Source organism: Sceloporus undulatus, chromosome 2 (genome assembly GCF_019175285.1).
Source record: "Sceloporus undulatus isolate JIND9_A2432 ecotype Alabama chromosome 2, SceUnd_v1.1, whole genome shotgun sequence".
Classification (NCBI taxonomy): Eukaryota; Metazoa; Chordata; class Lepidosauria; order Squamata; family Phrynosomatidae; genus Sceloporus; species Sceloporus undulatus.
Genome location: NC_056523.1, coordinates 34742885 through 34768313, shown reverse-complemented (window position 1 = coordinate 34768313; position 25429 = coordinate 34742885). Strand labels below are relative to the sequence as shown.

Genomic DNA, 25429 nt, shown 5'->3' with positions numbered 1-25429 from the left:
GAACACCTGGGGGGAAGGCAAGGAGGAGGCTCGCCAGGTGAGAGCGGCGAGCATAAAGCCAGACAACCGGACCTTCCTGCCACGCCCCCTCCGCCTCCTCACTGGACCACCGTCGCTGCCGGGGCCGCGTTCTGCCGGGCGGCCTCCTCCCGGGGTGTCAGAGGTGTGCATCTGCGCACCGCCCCAGGAGTGCCGCCCACGGACTGCATAGGGGACTGCTGCGGAACTCTTACAGCTGCTTTGGCGTTTGGCAGCAGTTGGTGAGAGGGCCCTTTAAGGAACACCTGGGGGGAAGGCAAGGAGGAGGCTCGCCAGGTGAGAGCGGCGAGCATAAAGCCAGACAACCGGACCTTCCTGCCACGCCCCCTCCGCCTCCTCACTGGACCACCGTCGCTGCCGGGGCCGCGTTCTGCCGGGCGGCCTCCTCCCGGGGTGTCAGAGCTGTGCATCTGCGCACCGCCCCAGGAGTGCCGCCCACGGACTGCATAGGGGACCGCTGCGGAACTCCGCAGCGTTACCACTGCGCAGCTGCGCAACTGCACAGTTTTTATCGGGTTAGTGAGGTTGTGGGTTAGCCATAGAGCAGAGGATGCCTGAGGTGGCTAACCTCTGCTCTCTTAATTGCTGGAGAGGGGTGGGGGGAGGTTATGGATGTGGGGGATGCATGGGCTGGGGAGGAGAGAGATAACATCATTACGAGCGGAGCTCCCATTGAGGTAGTGTGGGGCAGGGGGAGGTATGGCGGTGGGAGAAGGGGATTGCGTTCCAGGGGAAGGCGAGATCGATGCGTCATATCTATCTCCCCTTCCTGTCCCCCTCCCAACCTAAGGGACCTGAGGGTCACTCCAACCGTGCCACAAACCCTGTCGCTGCTCCTGTGCAATGCCAGGTCGATTAACAACAAGTCCCACATCCTCCATGATCTATTGGAGGACAGTAATTGCGACCTGGCTTGCATTACCGAGACCTGGCTTGGGCCTGAAGGAGATGCTGTGTGGGCTCAGGCCCTGCCTGCTGGGTTTTCGGTGATGGACCAGCCCAGGTTAGGTGGACGGGGAGGGGGTGTGGCCTTGATACATAGGAACACCTTGTCCCTCACCAGGAACCACATCCGACAGACATCCTATATTGAGTGTATTTACTTGACCCTAAAGGCTAGGGACAGTCTGGGGATTCTGTTAGTGTATCGGCCACCCCGTGCGCTAGCGGACTCCCTTAACGAGCTGACACAGCTGGTCGCTGAGCTGATGCTGGAGACACCCAGGCTACTTGTCCTGGGTGACTTCAACATCTCCCTCACGGCCAGCTATGTTCCACCCGGTGCGGCTCGGGAATTCATGGATACCATGACGGCCATGGGCCTGTCCCAGCTGATAGAGGGTCCTACGCATTGTGCGGGTAATACTCTTGATTTGGTCTTCTGTTCGGATGCGGAAAATCCGTGGGCGGAAATAATTAATGTTTCCCCCCTGTCATGGACGGATCATTTCCTGGTGGAGGCAAAAATCAAGTTCTCTACCCAGATCCCCCCCGGGGATGGCGGACCTGTTAGGATGGTCCACCCTCGAAGGCTGATGGAACCCAAAAGGTTCCAGGAAGCTTTAGAGGGGTACATGGTTGGAAGTGATGGCGACTCTGTTGATGCCCTGACTTGTATTTGGAATACCGGTCTTTCTAGGGCTATACACAGTATCGCTCCCAAGCGCCCTCTCAGGCCCGCTTCCAAACGTAAGCCCTGGTATACGGAAGATCTCCGGGCGAGGAAGCGGGAACTACGACGGCTAGAGTGCCGTTGGCGGAAACACCTTCGCTTAGACGACAAGGCTCTCCTAGACCAACTGTTAGAGGACTACGGAGAGGCGATACGAGCAGCTAAGAACTCGTTCTATGGTGCTCGTGTCGCGTCCGCGGAGTCGCGTCCAGCAGAGTTGTTCAGGGTGGTGAGGGAGCTAACTCAGCTCCCTCCTGCCCCGAACCAGATTCTTGAACCTTCTAAGGCCTGCTGCGACCAATTTAATAACTTCTTCGTGGATAAAACCTCTCGGATAAGCGAAGGTCTGAACGCCAACATTCAAGCAGAATCTAGAGTAGAGGCATCCAGAGCCTCCGTGGACTCCATTAAACTGGATCGGTTTGAGTTGGTAAGTACCGATGATGTGGACAAGATCCTCGGAAGTGTTCGGAAGACAACTTGCTCTCTCGATCCCTGTCCCTCGTGGCTAGCGGCCCAGGGGGGACCGGCGGTAACTTTATTGCTACGCCGGATTATTAACACATCTTTGAGGGAAGGGCAATTTCCATCTGAACTAAAATTGGCCATAGTAAAACCTTTATTAAAAAAGCCCTCCCTCGACCCCCTGGTACATAACAATTATCGGCCAGTTTCGCTGCTGCCATTTTTGGGGAAGGTGATCGAGAGGGCGGTTGCAATCCAGCTTCAGGCGGTCTTGGATGAAACGGATTATCTGGACCCATTTCAAACTGGCTTCCGGGCGGGTTACGGGGTTGAGACGGCCATGGTCGCCTTGGTCGATGATCTCCGTCTGGGCATCGACAGGGGAAGCGTGTCCCTGTTGGTGCTCTTGGACATCTCAGCGGCTTTCGATACCATAGACCATGGTATCCTTCTGGGACGCCTGGCAGAGGTGGGAATCGGGGGCACTGCGCTCCAGTGGTTCCGGTCCTACCTCTCCGGGAGGTCCCAGATGGTGCAGCTGGGAGACGTGTGCTCCGACGAGAGGGCCCTTATAACTGGGGTCCCTCAAGGAGCCATTCTGTCTCCCATGCTATTTAACATTTACATGAAACCGCTGGGAGAGATCATCCGGAGACATGGGGCGCGGGGTTATCAATACGCTGATGACACCCAAATAATTTTCTCTATGTCTCCGACTGATGCAGTGACCGGGGATGGTGTCTCTCCTCTCGTGGCCTGTCTGGAATCAGTAATGGGCTGGATGAGGGAAAACCGACTCAAGCTGAATCCAGAGAAAACGGAGGTACTTGTGATAGGTTCCCCTGGTCCAGGAATGGTGGTAGTTCCACCTGTCCTGAACGGGGTCACGCTCCCTGTGAAGGACTCTGTGCGCAGTCTGGGGGTGCTTCTTGACTCGTCGCTTCACCTGACTGCTCAGGTGAATGCGACGGTCAAGAACACCTGTTATCAGCTTCGACTTATTCGCCAGCTGCGCCCATACCTGGCCCAGAGTGACCTTGAAACGGTAGTACATGCTCTGGTAACCTCGAGATTGGATTTCTGCAACGCACTCTACATGGGGCAACCCTTATACCAAACCCGGAAGCTACAAATGGTACAGAATATGGCAGCCAGGCTGGTCACTGGAACTTCCAGGGCCAGCCATATTACACCGGTGCTTAAAGATCTGCATTGGCTGCCTATTCGCTTCTGGGCCCAATATAAGGCGTTGGTGATGACCTATAAAGCCCTAAATGGCTTGGGCCCAGGATACCTGAAGGACCGCCTCTCCCCGTATATTCCGTCCCGCACCCTCAGAACATCCGGGCAGCTATTACTGAAGGTGCCGGGCGCTAGGCTCTCTTCCGTCACAAGGCGGACCTTTTCCATCGCCGCCCCGGCCCTTTGGAACACGCTGCCCGCCGAGCTCCGCTCGACTACCTCCCTGGCCCAATTTAAAAAGGATCTGAAGACCTTTTTATTCCAGCAAGCGTTCCCCCCATAAAAATCCTAAGGGCCTCCCTCCTCTTCCGTGGCCATGAGGATGGGCTAATGGGGCTTGTTGTTTTTATTTTTATTATACAATGCTCTGACTTGTTTTTAACCTATTGTATGTATAATGTATAATGTATGTAAACCGCCCTGATTCAAGGAAGGCGCGGTATATAAATAAAACTTTTATTATTTTATTATTATTAGAATACAGTGGCACTATTACTTCCCTTGATCTAGACACTATACTTCTATTGATGAAGCCTAAAATTGCATTGGCCTTGTTAGCTGCTGCATCGCACTGTTGACTCATGTTCAACTTGTGGTCTACTTGGACTCCTAGATCCCTTTCACATGTTGTCTCCTTAAGCCAGGTGTCCCCCATCCTATATCTGTGCATTTCATTTTTTCGCCCTAAGTGCAGTACCTTACATTTCTCCCTGTTGAAGTTCATTCTGTTAGCTGTGGCCCAGCTTTCTAGTCTATTCAGGTCATTTTGAATTTTGATCCTGTCCTCTGGAGTATTAGCTATTCCTCCTAATTTGGTGTCATCTGCAAATTTGATAAGTATTCCCCCAATTTTGTCCTCCAAGTCATTGATAAAGATGTTGAACAGTACTGGGCCCAGGACAGAGCCCTGTGGGACCCCACTGGTCACTTCTCTCCAGGATGAAAAGGTGCCATTGTTGAGCACCCTTTGGGTTCGTTCGGTCAACCAATTACAAATCCACTTAACAGTTGCCTTGTCTAGCCCACATTTTACAAGCTTGTTTGCAAGAATGTCATGGGGAACTTTGTCAAAGGCCTTACTGAAATCAAGATATACTATATCCACAGCATTCCCTTCATCTACCAAGCTGGTAATTTTATCAAAGAAAGAGATTAGATTTGTCTGGCATGACTTCTTTCTCTGAAACCCATGTTGACTTTTTGTGATTATGATGTTGCCTTCTAGATGTTCACAGATTCTCTGTTTAATTATCTGCTCCAGAATCTTTCCTGGTATTGATGTCAGACTAACTGGACGATAATTGTTGGGATCCTCTTTCTTCCCCTTTTTGAAGATGGGGACAACGTTTGCCCTCCTCCAGTCTGCTGGGACTTCTCCTGTTCTCCAGGAGTTTTCAAAGATTATTGCCAATGGCTCCGATATTACATTTGCCAGTTCTTTTTATACCCTTAGATGTAGCTCATCTGGTCCTGGAGACTTAAATTCATTTAGGTTAAACAGGTATTCATGTACTATCTCTTTACTCTGTTTCCTACTTTTGCATCCCAATTGCCTATGATTAACAAAAAGTCCTGTTTTGATGTGTGATTAATCTACATCTGGATTCCAGCATAGAATCTTTCAACTTCTTCTTTTTCTGCCTTTTTAGTTAGAACATAAACCTAGATTCTGGTTATATTTATGGGTTTTCCCTGAAAACATACCATATATACTTGACTATACATCAAGAAATTTATGCCCCCAAATTGACCCTAAAACCCTGGGCTGACTTATATATGGGTCAATAACTAGTACTGCTTAGAAATGTCCTAAAATCAGGAATCCTGATGCCTCACTCTTGGTGCCTCAAGGCACGTGTTTCTCTCTCTCTCTCTCTCTCTCTGTAAGAGGTTCCCAGTCCACTTTGCAAGCCTTTTCTTCCCATGGAAGAAACTCCCCATTTAACACCACTTGCTTCCCTCCCCAGTCTGATTTGCAAGCCTCCTCTTCCCATTAAAGAAACACCTCATTTAACACTAGTTGCTTCCCTTCTCAATCTGATGTTAAAACCTCTCCTCCAGCACCTGGGAATCAGGTGATCAGGAGAGGTCTAGAAAAGGAGAAGGAGGGATGGAAGTGGTATTTTCTCCTTTGCATCCTTCATTATAGCCCCTTAAGTTTTACCCACAATTTATCCATGGGTCATATCAAAATCCATGATTTTGACCCTGAAACCTTCCCATGACTTATACGTGAGGTTGACTTGTACACAAATATATAAAGTATTTGATATTATTTGGTCAGACTTTGCATTATACAGTGGACAGCAACTGAGATGCCAGCTGAGGAGTATGGGCAGGTGGTGGGGGGGGGGGGAATTGCAGAAACAAATTCAGGACCAGGACCAAGATAACTTTGACAATTTGACTGTTGCCAATGGATCCCATATAGAGGAGGAAGATGCCAGGAACCCCATAAAGGAAGAGACTCATTTAAGTAGTCCAGCCCACAAAACAATAGTGCTGAAAAGACAGAAGAAAGCACAGCACTCAGAACAAGAAAATAAACTGTGTGAGAAGCATTCTTGGGCGAAAGAACCCTGAAATAGCCCTACAACAGATCAGTGGCGGCCTATGTGCTAGTAAGCTCTACCTTCCAAAATACACAATTTTTGTTTAGAAACCACTGAAAGGAAAGATGTGACAGTATGTATAAGCTTCAGAAGTTAAATCAGCAGGAGATGTGGGGTAGGGAGGAGAATCAGGAAGAGTAGAAGAGGAGCCACACACAGTATGTAAATAGGTTAGTCGAGGAGAGGACAGTAGGCCCAAGAACTGCTAGGGAGAAATTTATTCTCAATAAAGTACACTATATTGAAATGAGGGTTGTGCATCAACTATACAAGCAGAATCATAGAATCATAGACTCATAGAATCATAGAGTTGGAAGAGACCACTAGGGCCATCCAGTCCAACCCCCTGCCATGCAGGAAATCCAAATCAAAGCATCCCTGACAGATGGCCATCCAGCCTCTGTTTAAAGACCTCCAAGGAAGGAGACTCTATCACACTCTGAGGGAGTGCATTCCACTGTCGAACAGCCCTAACTGTCAGGAAGTTCCTCCTAATGTTCAGGTGGAAGCTCTTTTCCTGCAGCTTGCATCCATTGTTCCAGGTCCTGTTCTCTGGAGCAGCAGAAAACAAGCTTGCTCCCTCTTCAATATGACATCCCTTCAAATATTTAAACAGGGCGATCATATCACCTCTTAACCTTCTTTTCTCCAGGCTAAACATCCCCAGCTCCCTAAGTCGTTCCTCATAGGGCATGGTTTCCAGACCTTTCACCATTTTTGTCGCCCTCCTTTGGACACGCTCCAGTTTCTCAATGTCCTTTCTGAATTGTGGCGCCCAGAACTGGACACAATATTCGAGGTGGGGCCTGACCAGAGCAGAATACAGTGGCACTATTACTTCTCTTGATCTAGACACTATACTTCTATTGATGCAGCCTAAAATAGCATTGGCCTTGTTAGCTGCCGCATCACACTGTTCACTCATGTTCAACTTGTGGTCTACTTGGACTCCTAGATCCCTTTCACATGTAGTTTCATTCAGCCAGGTGTCACCCATCCTATATCTGTGCATTTTATTTTTCCGCCCTAAGTGCAATACCTTACATTTCTCCGTGTTGAATTTCATTTTGTTAGCTTTGGCCCAGCTTTCTAGTCTATTCAGGTCATTTTGAATCTTGATCCTGTCCTCCGGGGTATTAGCTATTCCCCCTAATTTGGTATCATCTGCAAATTTGATAAGCATGCTTCCAATTCTGTCATCCAGGTCCTTGATAAAGATGTTGAATAGCACTGGGCCCAGGACAGAGCCCTGTGGGACCTCACTGGTCACTTCTCTCCAGGATGAAAAGGAGCCATTGTGGAGCACCCTTTGGGTTCGGCCGGTCAACCAATTACAGATCCATTTAACAGTTCCTTTGTCTAGCCCACATTTTACAAGCTTGTTTGCAAGAATGTCATGGGGAACTTTGTCAAAGGCTTTACTGAAATCAAGATATACTATATCCACAGCATTCCCTTCATCTACCAAGCTGGTAATTTTATCAAAGAAAGAGATTAGGTTTGTCTGGCATGACTTGTTTCTCTGAAACCCATGTTGACTTTTTGTGATTATGGCATTGCCTTCTAGATGTTCACAGACTCTCTGTTTAATGATCTGCTCCAGAATCTTTCCTAGTACTGATGTCAGACTAACTGGACGATAATTGTTGGGATCCTCTTTTTTCCCCTTTTTGAAGATGGGGACAATGTTTGCCCTCCGCCAGTCTGCTGGGACTTCTCCTGTTCTCCAGGAGTTTTCAAATATGATTGCCAATGGCTCTGATATTACATTTGCCAGTTCTTTTAATACCCTTGGATGGAGTTCATCTGGTCCCGGAGACTTAAATTCATTTAGATTAATAAGGTATTCCTCTACTATCTCTTTACTTATTCTGTACTGAAATGCCCCTATCCTGTCCTCTGCTCCATTATCCTCAGGTTGAGCACCCTTTGCCTTTTCTGAGAAGACTGAGGCAAAGAAGGTGTTGAGTAATTCTGCCTTTTCTCTGTCTTCTGTTAGCATTTTGCCATCTTCTCCACGCAGTGGCCCTACCGTTTCCTTCTTCTTCCTTTTGCTGCGGACATATCCAAAAAAGCCCTTTTTATTGTTCTTAACCTCTCTAGCAAGCCTGAGTTCATTCTGTGCTTTAGCTTTTATGACTTTACCCCTACACATGCCTGCTATTTCTTTGAATTCCTTTTTTGTGATTTCCCCCTTTTTCCATTTCTTATACATGTTCCGTTTCAAACTTAGCTCGGTTGAAAGTTCCTTAGTCATCCATCCTGGTTTCTTGAGACACCTCCCGTTTTTCTTTCTCACTGGAACTGTTTGAAATTGTGCCTTCAGTATCTCCCTGTTGAGAAAGTCCCATCCGTCCTGAACTCCTTTACCTTTTAGTATTTCTGACCATGGAATTGCCCTCAATACTTCTCTAAGTTTACTGAAATCCGCTCTCCTAAAGTCTAGGATGCGTGTCTGACTATGCCTGGCTTCTCCTTTCCTCTGTATTACAAACTCCAGGAGAACATGGTCACTTCCACCTAATGATCCCACCACTTGCACCCCATTAACTAAGTCATCCTTGTTGGTTAGGATCAGATCTAAAATAGCTGACCCCCTTGTTGCCTCTTCCACCTTTTGGACCATGAAATTGTCTTCCAGGCAAGTGAGGAATTTGTTAGACCTTGAGGATTTTGCTGAGTTTGACTTCCAACAAATATCAGGATAGTTGAAGTCGCCCATCACTACTACATCTCTCTTTTCTGAGAATCATATGAAACAAGCAGATTAAAGGACAGACATGTTCTCTGGAGCCAACATGCTTGTGAAATGTTCTTTCCAGGACCATTGTCTGGTGTCTACAGGATAGCCCTGAGCCTAATGGCAAAGCACATGCTTTGAGCACACAAGGTTCCTCCTTAAATCTTTAACAGTTCAAATAACCCTGATATTAGGTGACAAGATTCTGGGGAGCTGCCACTAAGCTGATGCCTTGCAGGATGTGGTCATTCAATGCAAATTGCAATAGAAGAGGAAAGGGGTAGAGGGCCTAAATACACTAAAGCCACCAAATCCTGTCTGATCTTGGAAGATAAGCATGGTCAGCTCTGGTTAGTACTTGGATGGGAGACAGCCAATACATACTGTGGGTTATATTTCACAGGAAGAAATTGGCAAAATCGCTTCTCAGTATTCTTTGCTAAAGAAAATCCTATGAAATTCATGGTGTTTCCATAAATCAACAGGAAACTTGAAGGCATACACAGCAGGGGGCTTATAATGAAATGGATTAGGGCAGTGATTCCCAACCTTCCTAATGTTGCGACCCTTTAATACAGTTCCTCATGTTGTGGTGACCCAAACGCATGAAATTATTTTCATTGCTACTTCATAACTGTAATTAAATAGTTGTTTTCCAATGGCCTTAGGTGACCCCCATGAAAGGGTCATTTGACCCCCAAAGGGGTCCCGACCCACAGGTTGGGAACCACTGGATTAGGGGAATGTAATCCTTTCCCTAATTGAAGTTATTGATGTCCTGAAAAAAAATCCCTCTTCTGAAGCAAGTGTTTCATTTGGGGGGGAAATTTCCCATAGGCAGTGGCATCACTAGGGAAGTGCATGAGGTGCAGACGAAACAAGGTGAAATGCTAAAGAAGGTGACACCACTTTTCTCAGACATCTGCATTTTGGCTGAAATGGGCTGTGGCATTCGCCTGTATAACTTTAAGATGTTGAAGGGATAGTGTGAGTTGGGTGAGGCTCAGTGGGAAGAGAAAAGAAAGGCCCCAGGGTTTTTTTTTAAATAAAATTTCAAATCTTAATTTTAATTTTTTCAAAAAATTAAAATTTAAAATTTTTATTTCAAAGCATCACATTTTACCAAATTTTTGCTTTAACCACATGAAACTACATATATGTAAACACATGTATTCTGTGTGTATGATGTCATAATTTAAAAGTATACATTTAATTTTGCTAGTTGTTTATGTCACAACTATTACCATTGCATTCAGTGATATATGGGAAATATGATTTATAAATAAATTAGTACAAAAAACATCACAAAGGATTCTGTATAGTGTGGTATGGAAGGCGGTCAGTGGGGGAATGACACCATCAGTTACCGCATGAGGTGACACCAACCCTAGTGACGCTACTGCTGACAGGCACTTACTGTTTGGTCCTATTAATTATCCCTTCCCCAGCGGTGGCATTCGATACAGGCGAATGCCACAGCCCATTTCAGCCATTTCAAGAAAACATTATCAGATTAACAGGTTTCATATTACAGAAATGTCTAATGTTTAAGAATCTTTAAAAGATTTCAAGTTGTATTTTTGACCTTTAGAATACTAGATTACGGGTACAAATAATCTAGTTATACAGCAACTCCACATATTTCTACTTGCGTATTTGTTAGTTTTGTTCGGTATCAGAAAAAGAAAAATTTTGATATAAGCCTTTTCTCTATAACCACTATATTAGAACAAATTTCATTTACTCCCACATGGCAATGGGACATTTTCTTTAAGGTGATAGGCAGCACATGTAGAACCTTATTGCCCACATTATTTTCCCCATTATGGGAATGGGAAGGGGACTCTTGGGGCTGCGCGCAACTAGGAAAAAACGGATTCTATTGCACAGCAAATTATCCTCAGAATGGCCCCGTTCCACCCCCGCTCCCCATTAAGTGCTGAGGGGTGCCATTTTGCTTGGTCGGAAGACTTCCAACTGGAACATTTAACACTCCTCAGCACTGAATGGGGACGGTTTGGCATCGGGGAACAGAACGGGGCCATTTTGAGGATGATTTGCTGTGCAATAAAATCCATTTTTTCCCAGTCACACACAGCCCCGAGAGCCCCCAGAAAATAATGTGTGTGATAAGCTTTGTAGTCCCTTCAGTTCAGGAAACAGAGGTCAGAGGTACAGCACAAACCTTATGTTCAATCGCTGGCTGTTCCAGAAACAGTTGGGAAAGACTCATGTCTGAAAACGTAGAGAGTTAGTGCTTGTCAATCAATGAGATGGACCCAGTCTGTCTTAGGAGTTTATCACACAAGCCTAGTAAAATGCAATTACAGTAGGATTCTAGCACCTTTGGCACGTATGGCATCATGTTTCTCCTCTTACTGCCTAACATTTCAATTGGTGGTGCACATCTTTTAATTGATCGGGGAAATTGCCAATGAAAAGGTGTTTTCCACCAGTGATTAGCATGCAAAGCAATAACAGGAGAGACATAAAGTCGTGTGATAAGTACCTGCTGTACATGCTATTTTCTTATTGTAATTGTGCTTTACTAGCCTCAAGTAATAAACTCCATAGTATGAGAAAGAGTCCTGTGTTTCTACGGTAGTTGTGCTGACTCTGAATTAGGAGGTAGCACTACACTTCCTTAGTGTTCCACTGGAATTGTTTGTCCATTTCTCAAAAACTGTGAGATATTGGCTAATCTCTTTTTCATTTATTTTTAGTCTAGAGAAGCAGAAAGGAAGAAGAAAAGAGCATATCAGTCTGATTTTTGCGCTGGCACAGGAAGCAATAGAATAACCATCTGCTGTCTGCCACAGTTCTAACTGAAAGGTAAATCAGGCCCAGAAATAACAAGTGATGCCTGCCAGTATCTGCTAAAGTGTAACAGAGCGCACTGCTGTCGGCATGCAGGCTTTGATCCACCACATGCGGGCAGAATCCACTACAGGCTAAGCATGGTAGCAACTATAAAACTGTGATAATTACCTGTGTGGAACTGAAAGCAGACACTTTTCATACCTCAGTGACCTACCTCCGATCACAACTTGCCACATTTTCCTTGCTCTGTATCTTATTTACATATCTGAAAGACACTTATAAGATGTCATTAGACGTGTCTTGTCTGATCTCCTCTTAACATTCCAGTTAAATATTCTTCCCCCACAACAAACAAGAACTGCCTTAGCAACCATCTGGACCAACTTAGCTGCTTGGTTCTCCCAGAAGGAAAACCTACCCAATTTTTTTTCCAGATCATAACTATGTAACTGAAGCAGCCCCTGATTCCACGGAAAGGTCAAGGTCTTTATCACAGACCAGGAGAAATGCTGGACTGCAGCAGCAGCACAAAAATGCACATACAATTATTATACTATTATTATGGAGAGAATCACTGAAACAGAGAAGTGCTTAACTGTGGAACAGAAACAAGTACAGCCAAAACTCAACAGCCCCTTTAAAAATCTTATATATCACTTAACATAACGAAACGTCTACGTTGTTTACATAAAAATGCTATTGTTGTTGTGTGCCTTCAAGTTGTTTCCGAGTTATGGTGACTCTAAGGCCAACCTATCATGGGGTATTCTTGGCAAAATTTGTTCAAAGGAGGTTTGCCATTGCCTTCCTTGAGGATGAGAGAGTATGACTTGCCCAAGATCACCCACTGGGTTTCATGGCCAAATGGAAAATTGAACTGTCTCCAGAGTCATAGTTCAACATTCAAACCGCTATGCCACCTAGGCTTTTACACAAAATATTATATTATAGTATAATCTACTATGAAATTACATTTTAAAAATCTGAGTCACAATTAAAAATGCATTTTAAAAAAATTAATAAAATACAGCAAAATTCTCCCGCCCTAACAGGAAAAGTTGCTTTAGAAGGGATGGAGAAATAGTGGCAGCAGGGAGATGTGGAAATACATATCCTGACAATCTTGGGTACATTTATTTCACAAAGGTCAGTTATTCATTCCAGTATATTAAATACCTACTTACAATGATAAAAACTCATATTAAGTTAGTGGGTAGGGAGAGAGAGAAAGAGGGAGGGAGGGACTAGCTTAATGGAATGAGCAGCCAACATGTTATAGTTTTTCATAAAAAGAGTAATAGTTAATTCACATTAGTTGTTAACACTATTGAGTATGTAAGGTGGCTGTGTACCAGTGTTGCCAATTTCTGGGGAATTCCTCGGAATCCAGGGAATTTAATTAATTTCTTTCTGGGGATTTTGACTGAATAATAATAACAACAACAACAACAACAACTATTGGGGAATTCCAGGGATTTTGGATTTCGGTAAAACATTCTGGGGAATATCTTCAAGGCTTGTTGGGAGCACTGCTGTGTACATATATGTTCTGCCCCCCTTCTCTTTTTTTACTGGAAAGCAAGGCTCCTCCTGCACTCTTCCTAGCAGCACAAGATCTTCTGTTTATGGAGTTTATCAGACAAGGGAAATTGGAAGTATAATCCAATTGCAATCCGAACGCAATCATGGGGTTTCACGTTATTGCGTGATAGACTACAACAAGCTATTTTCGGGCAATGGGAAGTCAGTTCACAAGCAATTCAAATTCACGTAAATTCACTGAACTAGCGAATTCATGTGAATGCATCCTGGGCCCACTTTCTTTTCATTCGAAATTAAGAGAAATTCCTCCCATGTGATAAACTCTTCTGACAATTTCACTACATTTGAGTAAGTAGGGAATGCCATCCCCCCCCCCCCCCCCCTCCTGTAGTTCCTACAATGTCCTTTTGCTCTGTAAGCAACATACTCTAGGCCCTTCAGGAAATGTAGAAGCAGCTAGAGATGACAGCTTTATGTTCCTCATATTGGACCTATCCTGTTAGATTCCTGATTGTCTCAGAAGTGTAAGGGTCATACTTTTGCCCTTTAACAGTTCTAGATCAGAGATGAGAATCATGCAGCCATACAGATGTTGTTAGACTGCAACTTTCAGCATTGCTCACCATTGCGTAGGCTGGCAAGGGATTTGCATGCTACCAACATCTGGAGGGTCACATAATTTCTACTCCTGTTCAAGATGTAAGATTCCTGCCAGTGCAAGTAGCAGCTTCAGAAGTGGGATAGCTTTCAATTAGATCACAGAAGGAAAGAAACATTTAAATAACACTTCATGATGGTTCTGCTCTTGCTTGTGGGGGCCAAGACTGCTATTTACTTTTTTAAAACACATTGCTTGCAATTATATAAACATGTCTAGTTTGACTACTACTACTACTCAGCCATGTTGATTTCTTCCCCCCAATGACTTTATAAGCATCATTCAATCTATATATCTCACCTGAAATCCTTGTCTTCATAGGCCAGCCACTACTTTTCTTCTGTAAATTAGGGCTGGTAGGAAAAGTACAGTTCCCTTCTTCTTAACTTTTTTTCCCCTGACTTAGGATCTAGATCCAGTTTCTCCCTTCTATCATAGATTAGGAAACATTATTAACATAATGTTAATTGTGCACAGGAGAACCAGTAGATTGTCATTTGAAGACTGGAAATTTAGGAAGAAGATATAGTCCTGTCCATTTTTCATCACTGTCAATAGACAATTGCATTGTTCTCATGACAAATTATTTTCTAAGAGCTATGCAGCAACCAAACAAAACTGTAGGTCTCTATTTTCCCACTCACTTAAACTGTGACTAGGTTCAACACTTGTATCTGATTTCAGACCTGGCACATATTTTTAAAAATAGTTGGATAAAAAATAGCCTTGTATAAACCCAGAGTGCCTTTTCCCCATCACTACTAGGAAGGAAGCTCTTTTCAATATGTGTACATTGGAATAGGTAGAGAGGGGGAGCAATATCAAGTCTAATGATCCTGGCCTTGATTTTCACGTGTTGATTAACTGTGCTTATGTAGTCAATCAATGTGTGGACAACGACATGAGGGCTGAGGACAGCTGGCGTGAGTTGCTTCTCTCATCCACTTGTTGGCATGACATAGTTTCAAATGTTTGAAAATCCTTCAGTCTTCACATGTCGTCAGGAGCTAACAGAAACCATTCCAAATCAGAGAGTTCTGATAACAGATTGAGTTGCTTCTTAGCACCTCTTTTCTCGAAATTAAGCACTGTATTGTCATCTCAGAGAGCCAGTGTGGAGACCAGAGCCTCTGGCGACCAGGGTTCAAATCCCTACTTGGCCATGGAAATTCACTGAGTGACTTTAGACAAATCACACTCTCTCAGCCTCAGAAGAAGGCAGTGGCAACCCCCCTTTGAAAAAATCCAGCTAGAGAGCTCCAGTGTGTTAACAGACCACAAACCCCAGGATTTCATAGACTGGAACCATAGCAGTTAAAGTGGAATCATAGTGCTATAACTGTGAAGTGTGAAAAGCCTCCCTGTCTCAAGGTCCAACCAGCCAGTCAGCCAGCCAGCCATACTTAATTTATTACCATTCTTTCTCCTAGGCTGGAACTCAAGACAGTTTACAAAAAGACAGAATACAGTAAACACAAATAGTTAAAAACACACAAAAACCAAGATTAAAACAGTATTAAATATCAACAAAATTAAAATGAATTAGTCTTATTTTAAAAGATATTCAAAACAGTATAGCATCATAAAAGTCATTTTTGTTAAAATCAGTTTCTAGAAGCTAATGTACTGGAATGAATAACTTGTCACTGAAGGGAAAATAAGAGTAGCCATCCTAATCTTCCTAGAAAGGGAGTTCCAAAGTGTGGGAGCAGCCACAGAGAATACCTTCTCCTGTGTTCCCACCAGCTGTGCCTGTGAAGGCAGTAGGATAAAAAGAAGTGCCTCCCATGAAGATCTTAGAGCTCAGGCAATCTGATATGGGGAGATATAGGGACTGAACAGACCACCCCTAAGGGACAGCCTGCAGTTGCCTCTTTCATTGCCAGATCAGGTTCGTGGCAACTGCACACCGCAGGCCCAACCTGGCCTTTCCGTGGTGCAAAATGGAGCCACAAAAAGCTGTAGAAAAGGCACCATAGCTGCTGGCACTGCACCTTTTTGGCACTCCTCTTGGTGTCTGTCATTTGGACACAGCATCAAAGGAGCGCCATTACACCGCCTGCCATGATGCCAGCATCAGAGCAGCATCGGGGTGTGCATCGTGCCGATGCCAAGTCCCCACTCTGCACTGAGGCTGGCATTTAGTGCTGGCCTGTTGAGGCCCACAGTCTTTCAGATAGTCTGGACCTAAGCCTAAGAAGGCACTTAAGTCAGATCTCTTCCGGCAGGCTTATCCATCCAACCTCTTATAGGAGATCTTTAAGATAAAATGCTTCACTTCTGGTTATGATGTATGTTTTCTAGATGTTTTAGATGTTCTAGATGTTTTAGCTATTTTATTGAACTAATAATAATGTTAGTGTTTTATTGATTGTATTTTATATCTATACTGTGTTATTTTATTGTTGTAATCCCTCCTTGATCCGCAGGGAGAGGCAGGAAAATACAAATTATTATTATTATTATTATTATTATTATTATTATTATTATTATTATTATTAAACCATATAGCGATTTATAGATCAAAGCTAGCACCTTGAATTGTGCATGGAAACAGACCAGCAGCCAGTGGAACTGTTGCAACAAGAAAGTGTCCCAAAAGCTGCCTGCTGCAATATTTGCATCAGGAGAGAATTACAGTATCCATTAATCCTCTTCTCAAGGCCTCCTAAGGTTTCTCTACACGTTTTTTAAAAAGTGTGAATTCACACAATTACTGTTCTACAGATTTAAAGCAACGGGTAGTATAAGAAGTTTTGTAATTTTCCATGCCACTGGATTTTAGCCATCATTATGAAGCATTTCCATTTTGAAGCAAAAGCTAATTTTGCTACAGTGTGTTAATATCTAGGCCAATTATTCATGACATTAAAAAAAGTGAATAAACATTCAGTTTTTCTCTAAAGACTAACTGGTTTGATAAGGATGTGTTAACAATTCCAATATTTGCAATTTATTTTACCACTGTCTATTTTGGCTTTAAAAATAACTGCCACATGCTGTTTCTGCTGTTGCCCTAGTCCCTTGCTTTGTTTATCCAGTATGTCAGTGACTCTACAGTGCATTTCTCAGAGAGTATTTCTTAATGCTAGGGACGATAAATACTGTGATATTTGCCAATGTCATTTAAGCTGGCCCTCATAAATCAGTCACTTCCCAAAGATTTGTCATGTAGAAAGTGAAAATGACTGATAAGTAAAGTCACTAGAATATTGCCTGAGTGTCACTTAAGCTTGAATTGAATAAAGAGTCTGGAATTCAAGTAGAGGCCACTGGAAGTGGCATTCATTTCCCTATATTTAAATAATTTCTCTGTATCACAAGCCATGAAAACTCATTCCCCTAGGGGAATCCTCTAGAAAATTACGATGAAGATGCTGCAGAGCAACACAGCAGCTGTACCGAAATGTCAGAAGGGCTTACACAGCTGACACAAACTGCTCAAAACAGAATATGGCAGCACCTCCATAAATTCTCTTCCTCCAGCCAAGCACAGCTTAATATAGATTTACCATATGCTTCAGTCCCCACTCACTCTTCCACAAGAATCTTCTAAGATCAAGTTGTGCCATCATTCCTGATAACAGTCAGATAGGAACATAGAGGGTTATCATTGGGCTATAGAAGGAATGCTGTTTATGTTCACCAGTTTTGGGTGTTGTTTTTTAATTTTTCTTTAGGTCTGTCTTTTGGGGTTGTAATCAGCAAAAAAAAATGTCTGAGTTCAGCCAAAACTCTGACCAGGAAGAAATTTGTTCTGAGGATATTGATGAAGATGAAATCTTAGCAAATCTGTCCCCAGAAGAACTGAAGGAACTGCAATGTGAAATGGAAGTCATGGCCCCAGACCCCCAAGTGCCAGTTGGAATGATACAGAGAGATCAGACTGAAAAACCTCCAACAGGAAATTTTGATCACAGATCTCTTGTTGACTACCTGTATTGGCAGAAGGCATCGAGACGTATGCACGAGGATGAGAGGGTGCCAGTCACTCTCCTACCATCGGAGGTAAGGAGCAGGAAATGTAAATATTCTGCCTCTGTCTGCCAGTCTATATTTTTAACATTGTACTTATTGCTAACATTGTAAAAGGCAAAAGATTTATACGATCTGAAGAGAAACCAGAATATTTATACTTATTGCTAACATTGTACAGTATATCTGATACGATTGCGACCTTAACTGTAGCTAGCAGCAAAAACCAACAAAATCAATGGAATAATGAAATAGACATGGATTGTTCAAAACATGCTTTCAATCTGTCAGTGTTTTTCACAGAGCTAAAGAACATGTTACAAACTGACATTTTGTGTTTTAGAGCTCTGTATGGACAAGGTCAACAGTCTCAGTCAGTGTTTTCCAGAGAAGTCATGTTTATATCAATGGGAAACACTCTAGATACATTGGCCAGGCTTCCATTGTGCCACACTGCTTGTGCAACTGACCATAGTGCATGTGATTTGACAGTTTTGCTGTTCATGTAGTGAGGCATCCAAGATCGGCACTGCACAAGTACAAGTCCCTTTGATGCTATGGTGATCACTGTGTGGTCAATAGTGATCCAGTGTGAGATAATGGTGCTTTTTACTTGACTGGCAACCAATTGGATCTTGCTGATTATATTTTACATTGGGCCCTTGGTATCCGCTGGGTTTTGGTTCCAGGACCCAACGTGGATACCAAAATCCATGGATGCTCAAATCCCATTAAATATAATAGCATAATAAAATGGTGTTCCTTATATAAAAGGGCAAAATTAAGGTTTGCCTATGGGAATTTGTATATTTTTAAAAGTATTTTCAAGCCGTGGATGCTTGAAAGGAGGGCTGACTGTACATATTACAGAGTTTCTCCTCCTTCCTTCTTTTCATTCATTCAGTTTCCAACTTACAGCGACCCAAAGGTGAACCTGTTGTGGCTTTTTCTGTTTTTTGCAAGTTTTGTTCAAAGGGGGGTTGCCTTTGCCTTCCTCTGAGGCTGAGAGAGTGTGAGTTGCCCAACGTCTCCCAGTGGGTTTTCATGGCCAAGCAGGGATTCAAACACTGGTCTCCAGAGTTGTAGTCCAGTGCTCAAACCACTACACCATGCTCTCAGTTACCTGTTCCAAAATTTGAATGCTGCTTTTATGAAGCAATTATTTTTAATGGGAAAAATCAAGTCCAACAAACTTGCATGAGAGAAGCTGTATGACACCTCCCCTCCCTCACAAATATTATCCAAATTAGACTAATTCAATTGTGCAGCATGTTTTTGGGGAGAAACTATCTTACAATTTTTTATAAATGTAAACACAGATAGGTACAGACAAATCTTCCATTTTTTTCCTTTTCTTTTGAAAAAGAGGCCCTCTTCTAATCTAATTAAAATAAAGGAAGATGTTTAGACACTGCACATACATTTTCTGTCAATAAGGCAGGAGTGATACACATAAAAGTTTTGTCTGGAAACCTAGCAGTACTACTGCCAGAAAATAAGATGAACTTGCTGACTTAAAAAGTTGCATGTATGCATAAAACCCTGAGCAATAAAGCTGGTCATCCTTAGCCTTGGCTATTTCAGCTAGAAATAACTGACTGATTAAAGCTATTTGCATCCTGTTTTAAATTCCATCTATGCCATTGAAATAAAAGACATCAATAGGTTGGAAAAACCCATTAAAACATAGCAGCCTTCAAACTATCTGTCTAAAAAAGCAATGAAAGCACAAAGAGAAGCAATGGAAGGTATTTCAAAACTTCAGTTCCAAGGTGGCCAAAATGTGTGGGTTTTTTTCCTTAATCATGGAGACACTAATAAGGTGAACATCACCTGGACCTCTCAACGTCAGCAACCATTGTGTTTGTGTATGTCTTTGGATAAAGTTATGGAAAACAGGTAAGTTATTAAATTAATAGAGAAAGGAAAGGAAAAAAGAGGCCAAAATCACAGAAATGAGAAGGGAGGCCTGCCTTTGGTGTTTTATACTTACTGTTTTGCCTGCTTAGATATCACAAATCTAAGCCTCAATTCCAGTTGTAAGTCCCAACTAGAATGAACAATGTGAATCAATGTAACTTATATAAGTGTTGACTTACCAAGTTCTCACTGATTTAATGAATTTAGTCTAACTGGGATTAATAATTAGATTTAGCTCATTTTTGAATATATGACAACAAAGAAAAATAACAAAAACTGGAGTTACAGAACCTGGCCATTGCCATGACTAATTCATGAAATGCTGAAATATTTTACTGATTTGTCTTAAATCAATCACTCTACTGGAATGTGACTGAATCTTATCATTAATTAAAACTATCACTCTGATTCCCTGCTATGATTACTCTAAATTTAATCATTAAAAATGGGAGTGCATCTCCACTGTAGAAATAATGCAGTTTGAGCTGTAGCTCCAGCAGATGGAATCCTGGGATTTGCAGTTTAACAAGGTTTTCTCTATCAAAGAGTGCTGGTACCTCACAAACCTACAAATGCCAGGATTTTGTACGATGAAGCCATGGCAGTTGAAATGGTGTCAAACTGCATTATTTCTACAGTGTAGATGTACCCACAGTTAATATATTAAAATTCTCTTAACTATGATATACCATTATAATTTATGCCACGTTACAGCACTAAAAACCTTGCCCAAATTAAGGTGGAAAATGTCATTCCTGATTTTACTCCATCCATGTTTTGGAGGTGGGAGAGAAAGAATCAGCTGCGTGAATTTTTGAAAAAAACCCAATCACGCCCACTGAAAGAGAATGAATGAAGTTAAAAAGAAACAGAGAGAGAGAAGAAACAGAGAGCAAGCACACAAAAAATAAAAACCTTTAACTATAAATACAGATCTAAAGCCCAGACTCCTTGCACCCCAATAACACCTCACAGTGATTAGTGTATGCATGTGTCACCTATCAGCTTACTGCCACTCCAGTGTGTGTGTGGGGGGGTGTAGTGGTTTGAGTAGTGGACTAGGACTCTGAAGACTGGGTTCGATTCCCTACTCAGTGGGTGACCTTGCACAAGTCACATGCTCTTAGCCTCAGGGAAAGGCAATGGTAGACCTCCTTTGAACAAAGCTTGCCATGAACACCCTATTTAGTTTATCACTCGAAGAAGATCGGGAGTTTATCCTGTGGATCTCCTGGAATAATCATGTAATTACGCGTAACAATTTCACACAATGTCGCACAAAACCTGCCATTAAAGTGGTCACAGAGAAGCATAAATGCACATCTTTGCACTTTCGAGATTTCAGCGACAACGCTTTTTCGATATCACTTTATTTGCGCAATTGTGTGTGATAATCATTCGCACAATTACTCATCATTTCCACTTCATTTGTGGGATGCTCTAAATGTGCTTTAATCTCTCTTTAATGTCGAAATCAGCCACAGTGTGATAAACTCCTAAAATAGGTTTGCCTTAGGGTCCCCTTAAGTCAGAAACTACTTGAAGGCATGTAACAAACAAACTGAAAGACAAGGGAGAAGGAAAGAAATCTTGAGACAAAATTGGAAAGAAATGCAATTCACATTTACAACACACTTAAAATACCTAGCACATTCTTTTTTATTATATGAAAACCTAAACAACCATAAAGAAGACTACCATGCTGAGAAAGGCTTATTACATTGTCTGAAGAGTGTGTTTCAAATAAATAAATAAATAAGGCCATTCAGTTTGGGTGGCAACACAAGTTGCATTTCACCAGCAGGACAGAAATGTTACTGTTGTTTCACACCGATGCTTCAATCCAAGACAAAATGGTGCTTGATGTGTGGAGCAAACATAGTAGAAACAGCAGCACCTGGAGGAATACAATCTTCCTTCCATATCCATGGATTTTTTAGCCGTGGATTCAAGCATCCACGGTTTGAAAATATTTTTTAAATGTCTAATTTTATATAAGGGAATCCTACTATGCCATTGTATTTAATTAGTCTTGAGCATCCATGAATTTTGTTATCCACAGGGGTTCTTGGAACCAAATCTCTGCAGATATCAAGGGCCCACTCAAGCCATTTAATCTTTCCATTTAAATTATTTCTAACTATCATAGGAATCATAATCATAGGCATGGATTAAAATAAAGATTTCTATATCCATGTGTTTTTATTAAAACACCTGAGACTGAAATTAAGAAAGAAACACAAACTCACGTGCATGTATGGCGTCTTATTTGGTCCATAATATTTTCAATCTACATTTGCACAGCAAGAGTGGGTTGTGTGTTTCAAATAATTAGCACTGCTTCCTTTTCAGCTTCCCTACCCCACCCAATCCTAATCAAAGCAGTTTTATTCCTTTCAAGAGCAAAAACATTTATTTTTAAACCTTCTAAAGTTTATCTATCTGCAGCTCTAAACACAAAATATGTTTAACATGAGATGCACATGCTAAAATGTGGAAAATGCATTTAAAATTTTTCTTACCTCTCATATGTATTTGTCCATCCACTCCTCTCACACATTCACTCACACATGCACACTACAGCTCCCTTCATACTTGTATAGTGTATCACAAGGCAGCACACTGCAGACTTCATCTTTGCTAATCTAGCATTGCATTTGCCACTCATAGTCCCCGGCCACTCTGGAGAGGCAGAGAACCAGGAATATAGCAAATGAAAACATTCACCCAGCCCTCGACATCATTCCCAGGCAAATGCCCCTGAATTTTGCACCAAGGGTGTATATAAACTATAGTTACAGCATTTTAATTCTGCATTAACTGCCATGGCTCTATGCTAGGGAATTCTAGGGTTTGTAGTTTGATCAGAGGTACTTAAGACGTCTTTGCCAGAAAGCTATACTGCTATAATTCAGAGAAGTGGTCTATAGTTCTCAAGCAGGTAATTTAATGACCCCAGCATACTATAAATCCCAGGATTCCTCTAGATGGAGCCAAGACAGTTACAGTGGCATCGAACTACTATAATTATGCAGCGTAATTTAATGTAAATAATATTAAATCTAATTTAATGTAAATAATATGTATGCATACAGTCTGATTTTGCCCACATCTGGTATTGCTGTACAGATATCAACACAATGTTCTTCAGTGTCCCAGAAAAAGTTGTCAGGGGAAATGTGGTTCTACTAGAGTGACTTATGTAGAAACAGATAAATAAAATGAAGCCAGTGTTTTGCTCTTTCATGGCTGCTTCAACAGGCCTACCTTGCTGGCAAAGAACCCAAGTCCCCAGTCAAATTGGTTTGGAGCAAGTATTGGTTTCTAAACTGTTAGAACTATTAGAAAGCAGTAAATTTCTGAACACCATACATATAGCCTAGCTTTAAACTCTGAATTTCTCAGGTTGTCCTTGATCCTCTAAAAATTCATAGAAGAACCCCACACTTCTGTCTGTTACAGTATCCTATGGATCTTGTTTAATTTCTACTTTTATGAGAAGAGAAAAAAAGATTGTGATGGTAGGGTCAATCTTAAACAGTAGATATTTCTTGAATAAGGCAGTTCATTCTAGGGGAAAGAAATATGTGATGCAGAGAAGTGAGTGTTACAACCAGGAGACCAATGGGTAGAAGGGAGGTCAATAAGAGATGGAGAGAAATGGAAGAATGAGACTCGGTACCAGCTGAGTGTAGTTAGAATATGGTCATAGTGATATAAAAAGGGATTTTTCAAGGGTATTCAAGGTTTATATTCAGGCCAAGCTTCCAGTGTTTTATAGCTACAAATCTGTTGTGTACTCACAGTCACTAAATACATCACAGTGCTTAGTAGAAATTGGTTTGGTGGCATGTTCCACTTCATTTTAGAGTAAATGCTATAACAGTTTAGGTCCCCAAATACTAGAATATGCCAAGAGGTTTTATGCTATTTTATTCCTCTTTTTTAAATTGTGCAATACTCAGCTAGTGTTGAGATAGAGTTGAAGCAAGTCACTGTCTCTTAGCAGCTACTGATGATCCTTTTAGCATCATTATAAAAACTACTGAAGTGCACCATTCACAAGTATTGTATAAATACTAAACATTACTATTGAAATGTCAAAAGCTGCGAGTTGCATTTCAGGTAAAAAGCTCACATAGGGCCAAAGCAGATGGCCCAGAGCCTGGGACTGCAGTGACTGCATGGCCCACTCCCAAAGTGGACCACTGCCTTGGTCCCAAGCCAGCAGCTGGCAGATTTAATCCATTCCTAAAAGAGTTGGCTCTTGCCAGCTTGGTGCAGCTTCTGGCTGCTTTGGGGGTATGCGTCATCTAAACGCCATCCCCCAAAGCAGCTTGAAGCCGCTTTATTTGGCCATGTGTTTCAGGCAATCATCTGACCAGCTGCAAAGTAGACCAGAGTCCTATCATTAACAGTTGTGTAGGCAGTTACATAGGGGACACAGTGGCTTAGCAGTTAAGACGCCAACTCTGATGACTGCAAGGTCAGCAGATCAACAGTTCAAGGCCCAAGAGCCGTGTGACCAAGTGAGCTCTCATCACTAGTCCCAGCTTCTGCCAACCTAGCAGTTCAAAAGCATGTAAAAGGATAAGTAGTGGGACGGTAACAGCATTGTGTGCAGTCATGATGGCCACTGAGCCATTTTTGACAATGCTGGCTCTTCGGCATAGTAACACTGCCCCCTAAAGTCAGACATGAGTAGACAATCACATCAAAGGGTAAACCTTTACCTTCAGGCAGTTACAACTACTGAAATTATCCCTTCTGAACAACTATTAAAGGTGTAAGAGTTGTATCTCCTTTTACATATGACCATCCTAAAGGCCTATGGTAATTTCAGGGCCATGTAATGCATTATATTTTAATATATATATATATATATATATATATATATATATATATATATATATATTCAAAAATGTAGACAAAAATATATAAAATATATTCATGGATACTTTTGTACATGTGTGTATGTGTGTGTGTGTACAATGGGGATGACCCCATGAATTTCATAGAGTTTTCTTAAGCAAGGAATACTTAGGCATAGTAATCGTTGGTGGTCTCCCATCCAAGTACTAACCAGAAATGAATCTATTTAGCTTCCAAGATCAGACAGGATCTGGTGCCTTTAGGATATTTAGGCCTCCTTTTGTACATACACACTTTTTATATAAAAGAAAAGCAGGGATTGTTATCTGAGATAATGAATATACTGTTTTGGAAGGTATAACTAAAAACTGATTATGCAGAGCTCAACTCTATTTTATTGACTGAATGGTTTATACCCCACCATTCTCTCAGAATGGAGTCCAAGGCAGCTCTATACTTACCTTAAATATTTTCCCTGAAACCTTTTCCTGAAAAGGTTGCCAAATTCTTTTCTTAGATAAATCTTTTTGCTGTTTATAGATCATGTGTAAATATTATCTAATTGACAAGGCTCTGTTCTAAAGGAACTCTTGTTTTTAATCAATTTCTGTTCACCATCTCATTTCCCCCCAGTTTCTCTGCCTTTGTTCTTGCCACAGAAAGTTAAGAAGAACTGCACAATGTCTTTTGTTTAGGTGCATCAACCACAGTGTAGCTGCTGTACCTTGTATTCCATTCCCCCGGTGGTCTTTTTAACCATCTTCCCTCCTTAGCCACTAAAGGATAAAAATGGACTCTTGCTGTCTGGATGAAAGAGGGGTCTGCAGAATGTCATCCTTCAGCATTTTCTACTGTAACCCCACATCAGGTTG

General features: G+C 42.2%; 1 protein-coding gene across 3 annotated transcripts in view; it reads left to right on the top strand.

The window, feature by feature from the left end:
* Positions 1-25429, top strand: part of LMOD3 (leiomodin 3) — a 46576-nt gene that overhangs the window by 8547 nt on the left and 12600 nt on the right. The window contains exons 2-3 of one of the 3 annotated variants that reach the window (XM_042452342.1): positions 11494-11602; positions 17471-17798. In XM_042452342.1, the coding sequence (XP_042308276.1) occupies positions 17505-17798 (294 nt within the window). In that variant the 5' untranslated portion in view covers positions 11494-11602; positions 17471-17504. Of the gene's footprint in view, positions 1-11493; positions 11603-17297; positions 17799-25429 lie in introns of those variants that run through there. The other 2 variants (XM_042452343.1, XM_042452341.1) reach the window with 2 other exon arrangements.